Source organism: Monodelphis domestica, chromosome 3 (assembly GCF_027887165.1).
Source record: "Monodelphis domestica isolate mMonDom1 chromosome 3, mMonDom1.pri, whole genome shotgun sequence".
In the NCBI taxonomy this organism is placed as follows: domain Eukaryota; kingdom Metazoa; phylum Chordata; class Mammalia; order Didelphimorphia; family Didelphidae; genus Monodelphis; species Monodelphis domestica.
Window position 1 is genome coordinate 267,091,078 of NC_077229.1, and position 16,161 is coordinate 267,107,238.

The window sequence follows — 16,161 nt, forward strand, 5'->3', positions numbered from 1 at the left end:
CCAAAGTTTTGGCCAGAAAAGGATTGTAAAGTGCTACCCTTAAGGAGATAGTGTAATGAAGAAAGCTCTCAATTTAGGGTTAGAGACCTTTGTTTTGCATCCTGTCTCTGGCCTTATTAGCTGTGATCAAAAGTGAGTCATGTAAATATAGTGCCTCAGTTTCCCCATTTGTGAAACAAAGCTGAGAAGGGTAGACTTAGACCTATGATTTCATCAGAGAAGAGCATAAGAATGAGGAAGCTTCTTCCACTTATACTATAGAGAGTTGCCTGGGTATCCGAGATGTTAAGTGACCTGCTTAGGGTCATAATCATAGAATGCTAGTTGGTATATATTAGAGGCAGGGCTTGAATTCAGATCTTCTTGATTCTAAGTACATTCCTCTATCTACCATGTTATGTTGCCTCCTTAACAGTAAGGATAATAATACTTATACAATCTTCCTCTGGGAATATTGTGAGGAAAGTGGCAGATAATGCAAGCTATCATTTTAAACAATTTTTCCTCAAATAAATTCATACAAGAATAACTCCCCCAGATTTATTTGGACAGTTCTGAAAAGCTGGACAAGCTATATAGAAAGACAATATGTTGCACCAGGCCTGGATTTGGAAGGTCATGAGTTCAAATCTAGCTTCAGACACTTCCAAGCTGTGCGATCATGGGCACTTAACCCCAACTGCCGAGCCCTTACCATTTTTCTGTCTTCAAATTTATACTAAGACGGAAGGGAAGAGTTTTAAAAAAAATTATGTATAGAAAAGAAGAAAGTGAATAATACACAACCAACACTATGGTCTGGATTACTGAATTCTGCCCAGTGACAGAAAAAGCCTATTTTAGCAGCGTTTCACCCTCCCATACCAAACTTTCACAAAAGCTGCCAACCATAGAGGAAACATATTGGTTTCTATCTGGGCAACACTGTAAATAAGGGGAAATTTCTATTTGATGCCCCTATCCTTTCCTTCTGCGTCCCTGCCTCAATTTGGCATTGCCCCTCACTTCTGAAGGGACAAGTTCACCTTTCCTCCCCAAGGCCCCAGGTCAAACTTTTCTGCCCCTTGTTCCTTGGTGGGGAGAGGAAGGAAGAATCCTCTTTTGAGCTTTTCCATAAAAGGGAATAATGAGTTTAATCAAGTCTCTGCTAGTAAGGGAGTTAGTTAATATATAACCCCGCTGAGTTAGAATTTCTAAATAATCTCTTAAGTAAGGCTGCTAATGCTGGGACTTTCAGGTGCCTGGACATGAGCTAGTAGGAAAAATATTTGAAAGCTGGTGGGAGAGTCTTTGGTGATATTCATGCCAGGTGAGAGACTGAGTTTCAACTCTTTTTCCTTTCCTACATCCATTTCCGTGGGAACTGGAAGCATCATTGACCTGTCCAAGAGAGGCATCAAGAGGGAGATAAGGAGGAACTAAAAAAGCAAAACAAAGCAAAAAAACCAAGAAGGGGGCTGCTCAGTTAGCTTGCCTGGGCCCCTCATGTCATGACCTTTATATGGTCTTTAGATTTTTGTATTATTTAGAAAGGATACATGATCTCTTTCTGCGAATTCAACTCTAATCTTTCCTCTGTACTCCAGGGTTAAATGTCCAATACCCTGTGGAACATTTCCAGGTTCCTACTAGTACATTAAACTCAGAATTGATGAAACTGAGCCTCGGTTCACTAACCTGCCTCCTCCTAGCTTCCTTACCTCTTTGGATGACTCCCAGCTATAACCAGGCTCAAAACTCCATCTTTGCTCTCTCCCCTTCGCCACCATAGCTAATCAGTTGCAAAACCCTATTGATTCTACCTCTATAATGTCTTGCACATTTGGCATCTTCCCACGCAGGCTGCTACCATCATAGCTCAGCACCCCAACCCCTTGAGCCTAGACTATTGTAGTAATGTTCTAAATTTTCCCTGCCTCCATCTTTGCTCCTCATCAGTTATGTAGTTAGCAAAAAATTCTTCCTTAAGGCACAGATTTGACTCTGCCACTCCTCTCCTAAAAAACTTTCAGTGGCTCACTGTTATAGATGGTATAAAGTTCATTACACCTCACCCCCCCTCCTAGAGGTCTTGAATCAGAATCCTCTATATCCTACCAGCCTTATTCAACATTTTCCCTCCTTATGCAAAATCTCAGAATTGAAAAGATTCTCTCAGAGGTCATCTCATCTAATTGATGCTCACTCATCTAGCCTTTGCTCGAAAACCAACCAGTCTATTCTAATTTTTAAAAAGCTTTTACTTATTAAAGTGAAGGGTCTGTGGAAAGCTTAGATCTTGGTTAGACATGGAAAAAACCAAGGTCATCCATAGCCATCACCAGTCAACTTGACTTTTGTTTTGCTACTGGTTTTCCATGACTCTGGAAGAGTCTGGCAACTTTGACCAACTCTGCCTCACTTAAATCCAGTTAATATACAACTCAAGACATCACCCTGTGATGTCATTGGTCCTCTTTGAAAAATGAAGGACGAGGGACAGTAGGAGTCTCAGTGGATTGAGAGCCAGAACTGAAGATGGGAGACCCTGGGTTCAAATCTGGCCTTGGATACTTCCTATCTATGTGACATGGGCAAGTCACTTAACCTCCATTGCCTAGCACTTTTCTGCCTTAGAACCTACACTTATTATTGATTCTAAGAAGTTTAGGGTTAAAAAATTTTTAATTAAAAATAAAAAATAACATAAAAATAAAAAAAACCATGATGGATGAGCGACAATAGTTAGGGAATGTTTTTCTCAACATGCAGCCTAAATTTTTCACTTTTCAGTTTCAACACTTTCTCCTACTTCTGCTTCTTAGGTCCAACCAGAATACCTAATTCTGCTTTAAGCCCCTCAGCATTCACCCAAGGATTGCTACTCAAGCCCTCCAACTCTTCTCTTCTTCCAGCTAACCATGGTCACTTCCTTCACTGCCTTGGATGTCACAGTCTCCAGTTCCTTAACAGTTCTGTTTGCCCTTCTCTGGATACTCCTCAGATTATGCTTCCCCAAAGCGAGCAGTACTGAACACTATCCTCCATCCAAGGTCTGGCCAGGGCAGAGTACAGCATTTCTGTCAAGCTGAGCTATTGGCTCTTCCTAAACTTGGCCTGCCTCTTCCTACTGTCTATGAATTTGTCCAGAAGGTTCTCCTGTGCCTGGAAGCAGTCTTTTTTATTTTTTTAACCCCTACCTTCTGCCTTTGAATTAATTCTCAGTATTGGTTCCAAGGCATTAAGTGATTTGCCCAGGGTCACACAGCTAGAAAATGTCTGAGGCCACATTTGAAATCAGGACTTCTCATCTCCAAATCTGATCCACTGAGTCACACAACTGGCCCAAGGCAGCCCTTCTTAATCTCCATCTTCCTGAATCTTTCTTCCTTCAGGGATGAATTCAAGTGCCACTCAAGTAATAAATAATAATAAAAGCCAGCATTTCTATAGCAGCTGCTTTTTGCCAAGCTCTGTGCTAAGAGCTTTACAGATATTACTTCATTTAATCCTTATAGCAGTCCTGAGAGGCAGGTGCTATGATTATTCCCATTTTTTGAATGAGGAAATGGAGGCAAATAGAGGCTAAGTGACTTGCCCAGAGTCACAAAGTTAGTAAAAGTATCTAAGATTGAATTTGAATTCAGGTCTTTCTGACTCTAGGCCCAACACTTGATCCATTTTACCACCTAGCTACCCCCAAAACAGCAAAAGAGAAATTGATTCCCAGCTCCATTTGCATGACTTCATTTAATGTCTCTGAGCCTCATTAGCAAAAATGAAGAATTTGAGCTAGACTTTACTGTAAGGTCTCCTTCAGCTTTAAATATACAATTTGATAAATTTTGAAGAGTTTGACAAAGAATGACCACGATTAAATCAACACTTGACAATAACACAGAAAACTCTTATTTCAGAAAAAAAAAAACCCACAGAATTTTGAAATTAGAAGAGACCTGAGTGGTCATCTAGGTCAACCCCCTGCCAGAAAATGAATAGCCACTTATAAGATACCTGACAGGTAGTCATCCAAGCCTCCATTTAAAGATATCCAGCAAGAGAAGCTAACTAAGGGGATGGCTGGGTGGTGCAGTGGATTGAGAAGCAGGCTTGGGGACAAGAGGTCCTGGGTTTAAATCTGACCTCAAACATTTCCAAGCTGTGTGACCCTGGGCAAGTCACTTAATCCTCATTGCCTAACCCTTACCACTTATACACAGTTTTGATTCTAAGTTGGAAGGTAAGGGTTTAAAAGAAAGAAAATCTTTTGGGATTGTCTTGGATCATTGTACTGCTGAGAATAGCTAAGTCACTCACAGTTGTTCATTATACATTTGTTCTCACTGTATTTAATGTTCTCCTGGTTCTGCTCACTTTGCCTAACTGTCTCAAGGCAGCCCTTCTTCATCTCCATCTTCTAGAATCCACTTCATCGTAGGTCTTTCCAGATTTTTCTGAGATCCTCCTGCTTATCATTTCTTATGAGGCATTGGTATTCCATCACAATCATATACCACAACTCTTTTAGCCATTGGCCATTGATGAGTATCTTCTCAGTTTCCAATTCGTGCCTCCACAAAAAGAGCTGCTATAAACATTTTGGTACCTTAGTCTTCTCTTCTGCAGGCTACACACCTTCAGTTCCTTCAGCCAAACTTCATATGGAATGGATTAAAGTTGTTTTGCCGTCAGGGTTGCCCTCCTTTGGGTATTCTTGAGTTCATCAATGTCCTTAACCTGTGGTTTCCAGAACTGAACAGTGCTCCAGAGGAGGATCCGAAAAGACAGAGCGCAGAGGAACACTCACCCCCTGATTTCTGGGAGCTATGGCTCTTCTTGTAGCACAAGTGTGAAATTCTTTCATGCAGCCTTCCCTAGTCTTTCTTCTTGTAGGTATTCTCTCTGTTCTCAAACTTTCAGAGTGATTTTCTGTATCTTTCCTTTGCCCCCCCCCCCTTTATGTGTCTACGTTTCCTCTTTCTGAAGTTAACTGCACATTCCTTGAGGATAGAGACTCTCCTTTCCTTCTACACTGCCATGTACATAGTAATATGTATGCTGCCTTGCACATAGTTTGTTGATTATAAAGTGAGTCAGATATTGGATCCAGGAAAGAGAAAATCTTTTAGCCCAATCTGTGCTCTTATCCTGAGGAGAAGAAGAATAATTTTATATCTCTAAAAATATGGACTAAATGATTCAATCTTGAAGAATGGAGAATTGCCTATAAAAATTCATTTTCCCTATACAAATCGATTTCTCCTTCCCCTCTCTTCCCTTCAGTTTCCAAATATTAGTTGAATTAAATGATTTTATTTTATTGGTTACCAGGTAATTTTAACTCAATATAGACAAGTTGCCTACATACTTTTTTTTTTATCAGTTTTCTCATCTATGAAAGCTTCCTCCCAGGTGCTTTATAAGATATTTGCGGGTAGGGAGATAGAAATAAGATATATATTGAACCCTTTCAGAGAGTGGGGGATCATTTCTTCATGTTGCTTTTGAGAGCCACTGAAGCAAGTGAAAGAACAAATGGTGTTGTTGTTAGTGGTCTAGATAGGAGTCAGCAAACTGCAATGTGAGCTAACAATTTTTATTTTTATATAAATATATATCTATATAAACAAACCCTATTTTCTGACTTAGTAACAACTCTAAGACAGAAGGGCAAGAGCTAGGCAAACAAGGGTTAAGTGACTTGCCCAGCATCACACAGTTAGAAAGTGTCTGAGGTTAGATTTGAACCCAGGTTCTACTGACTTCAGGCCTGGCTCTTAATCCACTATGCTCTTAGATGCCTGATTTTTAGATGTTTATTTTATATTTTCATATATACATATATGGAATAAATATATATTTCTATATATGAAACAATATATAATATATAATAAATATATGAATATTTTCTATTTTAAAATCACATTTCATTATATTTCAATATATATGTATGTATATATATGCATATGTATATATATATATTTATTTATTTAAAACATTCTTCATTTATTGGCCAAAAAATAGGTGGCAGACCAGGTATGGCCTAGGCTATAGTTGCTAACACTTCGTCTAGAACAATAGTCTCAACTGGATATGTTTATAATATCCACACTCATCCACACTGTTGTTTTTGTTTTTACATTTATTTTTTCCAGATCTCTGACTTCATTGGTTTAGACAGTTCCTTTTCTGAAATGAAGTGAGGAATCTCTTCTACCCATGCAGTTGGAACCTTCTTTAAAATCATTATTATATTGCCACCATCTCAATCCTTATTTGTCTTCCCCAAGACTCGACTGTCCTAGGAGTCTGAACAGAGGAACAAAGGGCTGTATACGATACTAGGGGGAGAATGTAAACTTAGTAACCAAGGTTTGAGGTCCCTGCCTAGAAGATTTTACTGATCTCTAAAACGGGAGTTTTTTCCTCAGGAGGGTATGACCCATCAATGGGAAGTGATAGAAATATCTGCTTAAAAGTCATGAACCAAACTTGGCAAATGCTTTTTTAAAGTCTTAGTTCTTTAACTCAGTATACAGTGAAGAACTTTCACTACCTAAACGCTAGTGTAGTTAGATAGGATTTTTATCATGTTGAGCATTCACAGATTTTAGAATATATTTGCAGTGTTTAGAATATATCTTCAGTTAACTCCATGATGTGGAAAATGTCAGCCCAATGATGCAGATTACCATGCATCCATGCTGGCCCATCCAGTGTGCCTTTCCACCATTTCCTCCCGAAAAGTTCTACGTGGGGCTTCCTTCAATGCCTTAAAAGGGCTTAGAAGACTCCTTGATTCTTAAAGTCTATACTTATAAAATGTAAGTTCTATCTGGTTATACTGTGAGGAAAATAATTTAAGTATGGTCCTTGTAACAGACTGAATTTATTTTCCATGGCCCAACCTAGATAACCTAGAAGCACATCACCAATTGGTTGGCTACTTTTCTGGGGTCATGACCAGTGAGGGAAAAAATTTTTTTAGAGAACTTTCATCCTCTACAGCCCCCTTCTGCTTTAGTAGTTGATAGCAAAGTGGTGGGAAAAGGGTAGAATATAATAAGAATCACCCAATTTTTAAACTGTCAGTGAACTTTAATTTTATTCTTGGTACTCTAAATGTGAGCTTCTTATCCAGTGAGTGGACATATTGCTAGAGACGTATCATATCACACACACACACACAAATACACATGTGATTTTTAAAAGTTGTACATATATATGTATATAGATGATAGATATACATACATACATACATATATATTTTTATATGCTTTCAAAGCTAATGCTTTGTTAGTGATGGAGGGAAGGGATAAAATTCAGCTACTTAGCACTTCTAGAATGAACTCTGGAGGTCACTGAACACTGGGGTTTAGTTTGAAAAATACGAGATCACTCCTGTCTATCAGGGTGCTACAGGATTTGGGGTTTTGCTTTATATCCAGGAGCTGATCCTAGGTAGAGCACCTAACGTGGCTTCCTGCGTTCCGTCCCAGTCCTCCATGTCTAACATAACCTGCCTGTATCACAGGCAGCAGTTTACAACAAACTATGGCATCATCAAGTTTTTCAGCATATCTTACCTTTGATTGACTTGATATATAGTAAACCCATCTTTTAAACAGTCATTTTGATTTTCACAAAACCTTAGACCACTTTCCTGACATGCTCACCAACTAATGTCTGGTTATCTAATTCTATATCTGTTCATATTCTGTTATAGCATATAAGTTGCATTCTCCAACAGTGCTGATCACAATTTATCCATGCATCCCTCTATCACACTCAGCTTTTATCTATGTTCATCATTATAGGGAATTACTTGGAGAATTTTCTCTAAATTTCTTAACATTGTGGAGATAAAGCATGGCTACATGTCAGTTATGTCATATATTGTCTGGGTGTATAGACACATTTTTTTATTCACCATATTAGCTAATAAGGATTATTTTAGTTCTTAACCTGAGATCCATGCATATGATTTAAAAAATATTTTTATAATTTTACTTCAATATAGTTGTATTCCTTTGTAATCTTATGAATTTTGTTTTATACTTTTAAAAAATGTCTCTATAGGCTTCATCAGACTGCCTATAGATTCCATAACATGAATGAGATTAAGAATCACAATTTTAAGCCAATCAATCTTCAAAGAATATAGTCAAAACAACTCTAGAACTCTGTTCTTAAGTAATAAAAACCGCTTAATCACTAATACAAAATACAGGTACTCTGAAGGACTTTGTTAGTGACATTTCTAAACTTTGCAATGAATAGTAAAGCCAAATTGCTTAGCATCACTATATGAGACTTGCATTTGTATAATCCTGTCATTTCCAGAAGAGAGGGGAGGGTTTGGTTTGTTATTGTTAAATGCTTTCATTTAGATATATATGTTCTTTAAAAATTGAATTACACTCATCTTATTCCTGCCCACTCTGGGACTTGAAATATGCGGGACTCCTCCAATCTGTAGGGGTGACTCAGTAGATAAGACAGCTAGATCTGAAATGAGGAGGACCTGAGTTCAAGTCTATCCCCCAGAAAGCCAGAAAGGAAGAGTCCTACGTCTAGGAGACTTCCAATGTGCAAGAGAAAATTCCAAAAGCCATTTGTACCTTATTTTAGACTTTTTAAAAAGGACATTTTGAAAGTACTAATTTAATACTGTGATTTAAAAAAAGTTTCATAATTTCACCGTGCTAACAGCCACTGGAGTTTGAATATTTTTTTCTTTCTCTTATACAGAATCCCAATGCTCATCCGAGGCCAACCTCCCAGGACTTAGCAGGGTTTTGGGATATGCTGCAGTTGTCCATAGAAAATATTAGTATGAAATTTGATGAACTTCATCAGTTAAAGGCCAATAATTGGAAACAGATGGATCCTCTTGACAAGAAGGTAGAACAATGTAGATTTTGTATGGTTCATTTAAAAACCTGCACAAACACTGGACAGACTAAATAGGCCTCTCTGCATACAGTCCTGCCGTTTAAAATGTGAAATGAAGCTTATATCAGATTAATTTCATTGTAACAACAATGTTTACATAGTAATCATCTGGGATATTATCTGTAACATGTTTCAGGCATATTTTTAAAGAAAACCTGTCTTTGTGAATCAGAAAATGGGTATGTGGTTTTTTTTTTAGTTTTAGTTTTTGCTTTTTTTTTTGGTTAATTAAACTTTAAGCTAAATCATAATAGAAAATCAGTCATTAAAAGGAACTGCCTTCCATATTGATTTTTAAAGTAAAATAAATTACATCTCTCAACAGTGCATGGTTACAAAAAACAAGTTTAACTTCCTCGCACACTAAAATGTGTTACTGAGAAAAATAGGAAACACTGAAAAACATCACTGACTTTGGTAATCATTTCGTAAATGCAGTAATAAAGAAATCACTGTTGTTCAAGTCTAAGAACATATGCCATGAACAATTTCCCATTTTCATATTTCAAGCGTTGAATTTTCAAAAGCTTTTCGTTTTGTCTTGGGGGAGGTATTGTTCACTGGGTTCCCACACGCAGTCATAGAGAAATAAAGGTTCACATTATTTCATTTTAATTGCTGAACCTTAATCTTCAGCCCTGACTGTGATGGGCCCATCAGACTCCCACACGTGAACAAAATCTATCTTCTTAGACTAGTACGTCTCAATTTTATTTTTAATCCTTTGTCGAGGACTGGCCCAGTGGTCAAACAGCCCCCTTGACAATTCACCATATAAATCTGTAGGGATGAATATGTTTTTGTAACACTAATAACCCTGCTGTTTTTCACATGTTCTCACCCCCGATCCTGGCATCTCCTCTGGGCACTCCATTGTTAACAGCAACTCAGATCAATTTGCTGCTTCCAAGCATAAGAGCAGTGCCCTTGGGATTAATGGGTGATCCCTAAGAACACGCATCCCATGTGTGTAGTCACTAAGAGAACAGAAGGACCGTGCTAGTATAACTCTGCCCTCCTTCTCCCATCCCATCCTCACCTTTCACCAGTACCATCACCCCCAGGACACTTGGCTTGGAAAGGGAAACATGGAAATGCCACAGATGCATGTGTCAAGGTTTCCCTGGAAAGCAGAGGGAAGACTGTTTGTCCTGAATCTTAATTTTATTTCATTTATTTTTTAAGGCTGAGAGATACAGGTCAATGTTTCATAAAGTTAATCTCTTTTCAAGGAGAGACACTCCCCAAATGACAAATGTGTGTGAATACATTTAACCGTTCATATTCCTACAACCACATAAGTGATGACTCCTGTGTCTGTTTTTATGCTAATCTTTCCACTCATTTATTTATTTTATAAGAAGGTCAACTCTAGGACTAGGAATTTACATTTCCAAAAGAAGTTACATTTTGAAGAACTGATATATTATTCTACTACCTATTGAGATTTGTACCATAGGGAATTATTTGACTTGATTCCTGATTGATTAAACAGCCTGTCTCTAAATCCGATCTTAGCTTTTCTGTTCCCTGTCCACTTTTTAAACAACAATACAACACACAAATCAATGGTGTGGAATAGTACCCACTTTTTTCTCAATCGTTCCTCTTTGAGCCTAAAGGGAGAGGAGATACCCAAGGTCAATGAGTTTAACTTGTCATTCTATCCTATCAGGTGAAGAAAACCACCATTGTAAATATGAAAAAAATATTTAATCATCCTAGCTTTACCTTGGGCAAGCCACTTAAGTTTTCTAGACCTCACTTTCCTCATTTGTAACATGAGAGGATTGGACTAGGTGATCTCTAAAGTCCCTTCCAGCTCTAGACTGAGGGTCCTAGATAGAGTGTGTACCATGAAGAATAATGTAATTTCTATTCTCAGAACCCATTTTCATGCAGTGGGGGGATGTGGGAAGCCAGGGGGCAAGAAAGGATGGATGCATTTTACTTTAAATGCAGGCACACACAAAACCACCCAACCAATGGAATTGGGCCAGTTTAAATCCCAAAGGTTAGACACCCTTTTTATAAAAATTTATCTCGGTTTCTGTGTCTATATTTCCTTATTGGCCACTGCCTTTTTCCTGCCAAAATGATAGTGTATGTTTTCTCAGCAGCTTTGGAAATCTCTAGCAGTTTTACAGTGTGTTGCTGATAATAACAGTGTGACTCATTCTCATTCAGTACTGTGCTCAATTTTCACAAGTTTCCCTGTGTGTGGATATGCCTCTCTGACCACTAGTCATCTCCAGGTCCCTTTGATTTCCGTCTTTGGGCTACCCAGCAGCCAACCGGAGCTGGCTTGGTTCCTTAGTGTGCTAGTTTCCACCTACAGTATGAAATATGTCCCGGAAATTCCAGTGTCCTCCCTCCCTCTTTGGTGATCCTGCATGGTGTATTGTCTCTGTGTGTTGTGCAAAAGAGCTACAAGTCTCTGTGGCATTCTTTACATGTAGAGAACACAATTCACCGCAACAGATGTTTACTTTGATAATCTCTTCCCAAGAGGGTTTACTAACTGCTTACTTGTTTGTTTGGGTGTTTTTGGTTTTGAGTTATTGGAAGGTTGGTTTTTTTTGTCTGTTTGTTTGGGGAGGGGGGTGCAGAGGTGTTGGGGGTGGCGGTCATGGTGGTGGTGGTGTTTCCTTTAGTTTTGAACACTGAGCCAACTTGCACAAATGAGCTCGCCTTTAGTAACTGATGCAGAGTCGTAAGCCGCTGCTGCTTCCTTTTCCCATGTCTGGCACCAGGAAGAGTCTGGATTCCCCAGAGCCAACCACACTAAACGGTTAGATGTGCTGGGAGCTTCAGCCTTCTCAGCATGAGGGTGTTTTTAATATCCACACCGTTACGTTGGAGAAAACTAGCTCTGCTATTCCAGCTTTATTCTTTACCTTAAGCTTGAAAGTGTCCTTTTTTATGCACCTTTTGAATACCAAAGCCAGTCCAATGAAGAAAAAAAATACAGTATGCAGATTTAAGAACTAACAACCCGTAGGTAAAAAATATGTGTTCTAACTACTGACCTATCCCAGTTTTTCCCAAGCTTGCTCTGAGAAGCTGTGTAATGTCATGAACCTTCTGCTTTGATCAGGAGAGAAGGGTCCCTCCTCCAGTGCCAAAGAAGCCGGCGAAAGGCCACGTGCCGCTGATCCGGGAGCGCTCCCTGGAAAGCTCGCAACGCCAAGAGGCCCGCAAACGCCTGATGGCCGCCAAGCGGGCTGCTTCCGTCCGCCAGAACTCGGCCACGGAGAGCGCCGAGAGCATCGAGATCTACATCCCTGAGGCCCAGACCCGGCTATGAAGGCACCAGGCCTCTTGTCTAATCCCCACTCCACATCCTTGTTCAGTCACCATGCAGTATTTGTAACCCATCCCCATTTCCCTTCTCTCTCTCTCTCTCTCTCTCTCTCTCTCTCTCTCTCTCTCATTGTCTGTTAAGGATCCCATGACTTCCACTAGTGCTGTAGTTGTCACTCTTCCAAGAGACATCCTAGAATGCCCCTCGGCCCCTTGCTTTTCTGACACATTTGCCCATAATTCCTCCTCCTTTTTAACTCATGTACTGATGCTGTCAACATGCCTCCCGAAGCAGTATACAACCCTTTATTTTCTTGACAGGAAACAAAACACACCTGTATAGCAACACACCATTGAAGTCATTCACGATCCTCAGTTCTCTACAGCTAGTCTGTTACCTAGAGTACAGCAATATTAAACCATAGGGTATTTTGAAAATCTAGTATCGTAGGGTGATCCCTTGGGACTCTACAGTCTTCCTCATTAAAGATGAAAGAAACGAGGGCTCAGATTCCCTTTTTCTTGAAAAATGGCTATTATTTTTTAAAGCAGATGGAGCACTTTATTCAGGACTTCAGAATCACACCTTCTCACCAGAAACAATGCCACAAAGAAAAGGGTGGAATGGACTGGGATGGAGGATGGGGTCAGACATAGCTCAGTGATGGAGAAAGGGAGAAAAACAACTCTCTAAGTGATGCCAAGGCTAGAACACATCCTGCTGAGAGAGAGAGACCTGCACCACTCACAGCTGCATAAACTGCCTCGTTTTAATTTCATCAATCACTAGTTCAAAAGTTTCAGTCAGCAGAAGATTGTCATTTCAAACTTCCCTGGGGGGGGGGGGGGAACCTATTCTGGAAGGTAATAAATGAATAAATGGAGAAAGGAAAGGAGAGGAGAAAAAAAAAGCATGAACCGTCCAAGATATATATGAGATTTTCCTTTTTCCAAGTGTTAAGACCTTTTAGACTCGTAATGTAGTGATGATTCCTGTTGTATTGTTTATTGGTTTTTTAAAAAAGAGAGAAAAAGTTTGGTTCTCTTCATTTGTTAATGTCTTAATCCTGGTGGGACTATTAGATATCCCTCTCTTTTCCCCTCACTCTTTCTCTCTCTCTTTCTCTCCCTCTTTCTCACTCTCATTCTTTCTCTCCCTCTCTCTTCCTCTTCCCCCCTCTTTCTCTCTCTCTCCCTCTCTCTCTCTCTCTCTCTCTCTCTCTCTCTCTCTCTCTCTCTCTCTCTCTCTCTCTCCTCTCTCTCTCTCTCACTCACTCACACACACCTGTTTGTGAGATGTTCAAATGGAGACCATAGCAGTTTTCAAAGCAGAGTTCTTGATTATGCCATCAGCTGGTGGTATGCTACAGTTCAGACTGCTTTGCCCCCAGTAGTTCACATTTCAAATGTCTTTCTCTCTTTGAGTCTCTTCCTAGTAAAGACAGTCTCTCCCAGGATTTCAAACATCAGGATTTTGACCTAGCGGTTGTACACTGTTAAAATACTGTTTCCACTCCAAGACAGACAAGGCTGCATCATTACAAATAGTTGTTTCACTGTTCGTTTGAAGTCATGAACAGACATGTTTCCAGGTGGTGAGGTGGGAAATATGACCCACAGGGTTTAGAATCCAAAAGGAGGGGGAACAAAAAGTTGTGATTCTTCAATGTTGAAAAGAAATACAGTCTGTTGACATAGAACACTGATTCCCATCTGCTGGCATGATGGACAGCAGGCACTTTGCATCTGGCTGGACTTGGCTCGAAATGCCCTTATTCTTTTAGCAGTCTAAACATTCAGATTATGGCAACCCTAATGGATCCTTGGCATTTTCTATCAAGTCACAGGCTCAAGCATTTGTAATTACCATTGCAAAACAAAAGTCACTCTAAAGCATCTATTAAGATATTCGACATCAGAGAAGCAGGTTTTTTTCTTTTAAGTCTCTATGATAGCCTACTGTAGCCAGGTGCTAATTTTATTTTATTTGTGAAATTAGGAGAGAGAAAGAATTTTGGCAACAAATATTTTCATTGACTCGTTCTCAAACCACTAGAGAATTTGCTACCTCTCAGAGCCATTGATATCTGAACTATGTTTATTTTGGAAAAAAACAAACAGGGCACAAATGTTTACTGCTGTGGTTTACAAGATAAGGGCTATTAACTTATTAAAAACAAAACAAAACTTTTAAATAGAGTGAGCAGAAATCCAATTCGACCCCTAGAGAGCTTCGTGCAATGAGAGCATCCATAGGGTCGGTGTTTTAGACATTCGAATACAGCACTGGATTTGCTCATTTTTAAAGAGAACACACTTTTTATTTAACATTTGGCAGCAATGAAAGCTCATGCAAAGTTTGCATCTTAAGAGTGCCAACTGCCACCTCTGGTCATTTTTGGTCACATTCCAATTGGAAGTTCTTTGGAACTCATCTGTGCCAAGATGGATGGAGCTTCTCCAAGTTCCATACTCATAGCCAATGTTAAGTGGATCTAAGGTAGTCTTAAAATTTCGGACTAAGAGGAGTAGATTGAGAAACTGGTTCAAGACTGGTCTCCCGTCTTTTCTTCAGACACTGACAGTCCAGGATATTGAGAAGTGGGAAAGCTGATTAATCTTGTCTATAATGAAACATGGTATTTGTATATTCATAGGATATTTTTGGTATGTATTTTAAATCTTTTAGCTGAATGCCTCTTTGTTCCCATGTGGACAGGGCATTATGATCTTTATCTCATTGATTAACATGTTTCGAACAGTATAAACAATTTAGGAAAAGAAATATAGAAGGACAACTACGGCCCCTCAGAATGTTGCTTGTTAACCACTTGACACCTTCAGGTGACTACCATAAGCATAGGATATACGTTCCATTGTTCATTTTGATGTAATTTGTAGTAACGTAATGGTATTTTTCAGTTCATCCTGGCCAATATGTATACCCAGAAAAATTACTTATTTTGTTTAACTTTGGTACAAAAGTTGTTTGCATTTTCTGGGGATGGGGGGGATTTAAAAGAAAGTTTTTGTCTCCTACATCAAAAGTTATTTAAATAAATTAAGTATTTATTATATTTTTGCGGATGTTTCCATAAATTCACACAATCTTTTTGTAAAGAAAGCTGATGAAACGGATTACAGATTTTTAATATTTGAAGAGGAAAATAGAACTAATTTATTTGTAATATATTTCCATTATTTATAGATGTTCCCTTAATGTTTTGCTGTGCATTATCAATTTAATTTAAATCTTATCCTTGTGAATTTACCATTTCTTTTTTAAAACATGTCTAGATGCATATTTTAAATAACTGGAATGTAAATCACTGGCATACCTGAATTCCCAAATGTGATTTTAAAAATTATTTTGGTTTGAAAAAAATTAAAATTTGAAAGCCTTTAGATGGAGGGGTGGGGAGCATTTTTATGGCTTTATGACTTGGATTTTCATAGGATTATTTACCTAGTTTGTGTGTAGACAGAAAACAATTGTAAATAGATGAATGTTTCCCATAATGTAAAAAAGAGCAAATTAATAAAATAATTAATGCACTGCTTGTAAGGTCTGTGGGTTTTCATTTAATATTGACAATCCACCCATAACTGACATTCTCGTACCTTTTGGGAAAACTAGGGAGTAATTAAGAAACCAGCTAATATACTATTCTAGTTCGCATTGTAGTCTTGCCATAACTACTTGTTGTTGTGCAGAACTGAATATGAGGCAGGTCTGACTTGGATTTCACCTAGGAAGATTAGTACAAAAATATTGCCTAAACACCTTTCGCTAAGGGCGTCCATGAGGCGTTCCTTGCCGTGGAACCCAAGGATGAGTACTACTGTAAAGTTCAGATATACTTCATAAAAGTTTTTTCCTCTTCAGTAGCTTTAGATAGCCATATGCCAATATTTTGTCTACCT

At 38.8% G+C, this 16,161-nt stretch overlaps 1 protein-coding gene across 9 annotated transcripts in view; it reads left to right on the forward strand.

Moving 5' to 3' along the window:
• Positions 1 to 15,797, forward strand: part of DLGAP1 (DLG associated protein 1) — a 1,166,486-nt gene extending 1,150,689 nt beyond the window's left edge. For all 9 annotated transcript variants that reach the window (XM_001364232.4, XM_007487658.3, XM_056820788.1 and 6 more), the window contains 2 exons: positions 8,731 to 8,883; positions 12,032 to 15,797. In XM_001364232.4, coding sequence (XP_001364269.1) covers positions 8,731 to 8,883; positions 12,032 to 12,241 — 363 coding nt within the window. In that variant the 3' untranslated portion in view covers positions 12,242 to 15,797. The remainder of the gene's footprint in view (positions 1 to 8,730; positions 8,884 to 12,031) is intronic.
• Positions 15,798 to 16,161: the final 364 nt, after the last annotated feature.